Source organism: Microtus ochrogaster, chromosome 2, assembly GCF_000317375.1.
Source record: "Microtus ochrogaster isolate Prairie Vole_2 chromosome 2, MicOch1.0, whole genome shotgun sequence".
Taxonomy (NCBI): Eukaryota; Metazoa; Chordata; class Mammalia; order Rodentia; family Cricetidae; genus Microtus; species Microtus ochrogaster.
Window position 1 is genome coordinate 16,039,985 of NC_022010.1, and position 2,948 is coordinate 16,042,932.

General features: G+C 46.8%; 1 protein-coding gene across 1 annotated transcript in view; it reads left to right on the top strand.

Annotated features, from left to right (window-relative positions):
* Nucleotides 1–2,948, top strand: part of Acad10 (acyl-CoA dehydrogenase family member 10) — a 40,009-nt gene that overhangs the window by 18,369 nt on the left and 18,692 nt on the right. The window contains exon 8 of the mRNA XM_005344469.2: nt 2,477–2,545. Within this exon, the coding sequence (XP_005344526.1) occupies nt 2,477–2,545 (69 nt within the window). The remainder of the gene's footprint in view (nt 1–2,476; nt 2,546–2,948) is intronic.

Below are 2,948 nucleotides of genomic sequence, written 5' to 3' on the forward strand. Positions count from 1 at the left end.
GAGGCAGAGGCAGGCGGATCTCTGTGAGTTCGAGACCAGCCTGGTCTACAGAGCTAGTTCCAGGACAGGCTCCAAAATCACAGAGAAACCCTGTCTCGAAAAACCAAAAAAAAAAAAAAAGGAGGTCTCACTGTTGCCCGGACTCGTCTATAACTCCTGCATTCAAATGATCCTCATGCTTAAGCCTCCCGAGTACCCGATTTTTCTTTTTCTTTCTCTCTCTCTTCCCTTTTTGAGAGTCTCATATAGCCTGTGCTGGCATCAGACTTACCCAAAGATGACCCTGAACTCCTGATTCTCTTGCCTGTTCCTCGCTAGTGGGATTGAAGGGGTGCTCTATCACTCCCCTCTTTTTACTTTAAATTATTCATAATTTTTTTTTTGGCTTTGGTTTTTTGAGACAGGGTTTTTCTGTAGCTTTGGATTCTGTCCTGGAACTCGCTCTGTAGACCAGACTGGGATTGAACTCACAGAGATCCTCACCTGTCTCTGCCTCCCGAGTGCTAGGATTAAAGGAGTGTGCCACCACTGCCCAGCTAATTTTAACTTATTTCAATTAATTATTTGTATGTGGGGTGTGTATAAGTGTGTACATGTTTGTGTGTGTACATGTGGAAGCTAGAGGTCAGCCTTGGGTGTAGATCATCACTGTCCATTTGATTTTTGACATGATCACTGGGATCTGGGCTCGGTTCAGTGACTAGGATTGGCTAACTGGCTGATAAGCCCCCTGGACCACCCATCTCCCTCTCCCCACTCTGGGATTACCAGCATGCACCTTTATGCTGGACTTTATGTGTGGGTGCCAGGATTTGAACTCAGGTGCTTATGATTATGCAGCAGCCATATATCTGACTGAGCTAACTTCCCAGGCCTTTTAAAAAGAAGTTTGTTTGTTTGTTTGTTTGTTCCTGAGCAGGATTTTTCTGCTGCACAAGTCTAGTGAACTGAGTTTACTCCCTGGAACCCACATACAGGTGGAAGAAGAGAGCCATCCCCACAGAGCTGTCCTCTGACTTCCGCGTTCATACTGTGGCACATGTGCTCCGCATCATGTATACATACACAATAATGGAGAAATGGTTTTAAATGTTCTTACCATGCACTCTTGCAGCCATGGTCTCTAGGTTGCTCAGGTCAGCTTCCCTAGTACCCAGATTACAGACCTGTGCCACCAGGACAGTTTAAACACGTAATACAGAATTCTAGCTCCAGATTCCGAAAGAGGAGGGGCAAACCCACTAGAAGCCTAGACTGGAGTCTCTTAAGAAAGACTTCCTCCTCTTTCCCCTACAGTGCAGAGTGCTTGAGAAAGGGCAAGTTTGGGGCCCAAGGAGAATGTGATGTCTTGGCCACTCTTTCTTTTCCTGACTCCTAACTTTTGGCGCACACCTGTGCTTGATGTGGTCTTCCTCTCTTTCTCCTTCCCTCCCTCCTTCCCTTCTTCTTTCCTTCCCTCTCTTCCTTCCGCCACAGTGGGGATGGATCCCTGGGCCTGTGTATGCCTGGTGAGCCTCCTACCACTGAGATACAGCACCACCTCCACCATACTATTTTAAATTTATTTTTATTGCATGTGTTATGTGTTCTGCATGTGTATGCACATGCGTTTGGTGTGCCTGTACATGTTCTTGTATATGGAGGCCCAAGGTCAAAGTCAGGTGTCTTTTCTCAGTCACTCCCCACCTTTAAGTGTATGGGTGTTCTGCCAGCACACATGTCTATGCACTCCATGCATGTAGTTGCAAAGAAGGTGTTGGATCGGGCTGGAGAGATGGCTCAGTGGTTAAGAGCACTGACTGCTCTTCCAGAGGACCTGGGTTCAGTTCCCAGCACCCACATGGCAGCTCACAACTGTCTGAAGATCCAGTTGCAGGGGATCTGACACCTTCACACCAATGCATATAAAATAAAGTTAAATAGACCATAAAAATATTTTTTTTTTAAAAAAAGAAGGTGTTGGATCCTCTGGAACTGGAGTTTCAGAAGGTTGTGAGCTGTCACGTGGGTGCTGGGAACCACACCTGAGCTGTCTGTAAGAACAGACAGTGCTCTTAACCACAGAGCCATTTGTTGTTGTTGTTTGAGACAAGGGTCTTACTATGTAGTCCTGGCTGGCCTGGAACTCACTGTGTAGACCAGGTTGGCCTCAAACTCAGAGATCTGCCTGTCTCTGCCTCCCAAGTGCTGGGACTAAAGGTGTGCACTGCCCTGTGGCTTATCCACCTTTGACATAAAGGTCTCCCAGTAAACCTGAAGTCATGCCTGTCCATGAGTTCAGCACTCTGCCTGTCTTCACCCCAGGCACACTGCCAGACTGGGGTTATAGGCATGTGCTGCCATGCTCAGCTTTTCACATGGGTGCTGGGATGTTTGTGTGGCAGGCACTTTACCAACTGAACCCACCCCAACAATGGACTACTTTTTAATAGGAAAAGCAATTGCCCACAATGATGTGTTTTCCTTTGTCCTGCAGGATAATGAAAGCCCTCGGGAATGCTGGAGTCCCTGTCCCCACTGTCCTTGACCTCTGTGAAGACTCAAGGTAAAGACCTGTGTATTTTGCTGTGTGTCCTCAGACTACAAGAGAGAAAATCCCATTTACTAACTCAAGAGCCCGTTCCTTAGAGCTGAGAAAATCAACTTCAGCCACCTCCCCCAGAAGTTCTAAGATCCTGTCACACAGCCACATTCCAAAATAGCTTTCTTAAGATTTCAAAAAAACATACCCACTTAGCTGGCTGTGGTACAATGTAATCCCGGCACTAGGGGCCCAAAGGCAGGATTCTACATCGAGAGATCCCTTTCTTAGTAAACAGTATATACACCACACACACACACACACACACACACACACACACACACACACACACACACACCACTCCATTGAGTTTCATGTTAGAGTTCTCTCTCTCTCTCTCTCTCTCTCTCTCTCTCTCTCTCTCTCT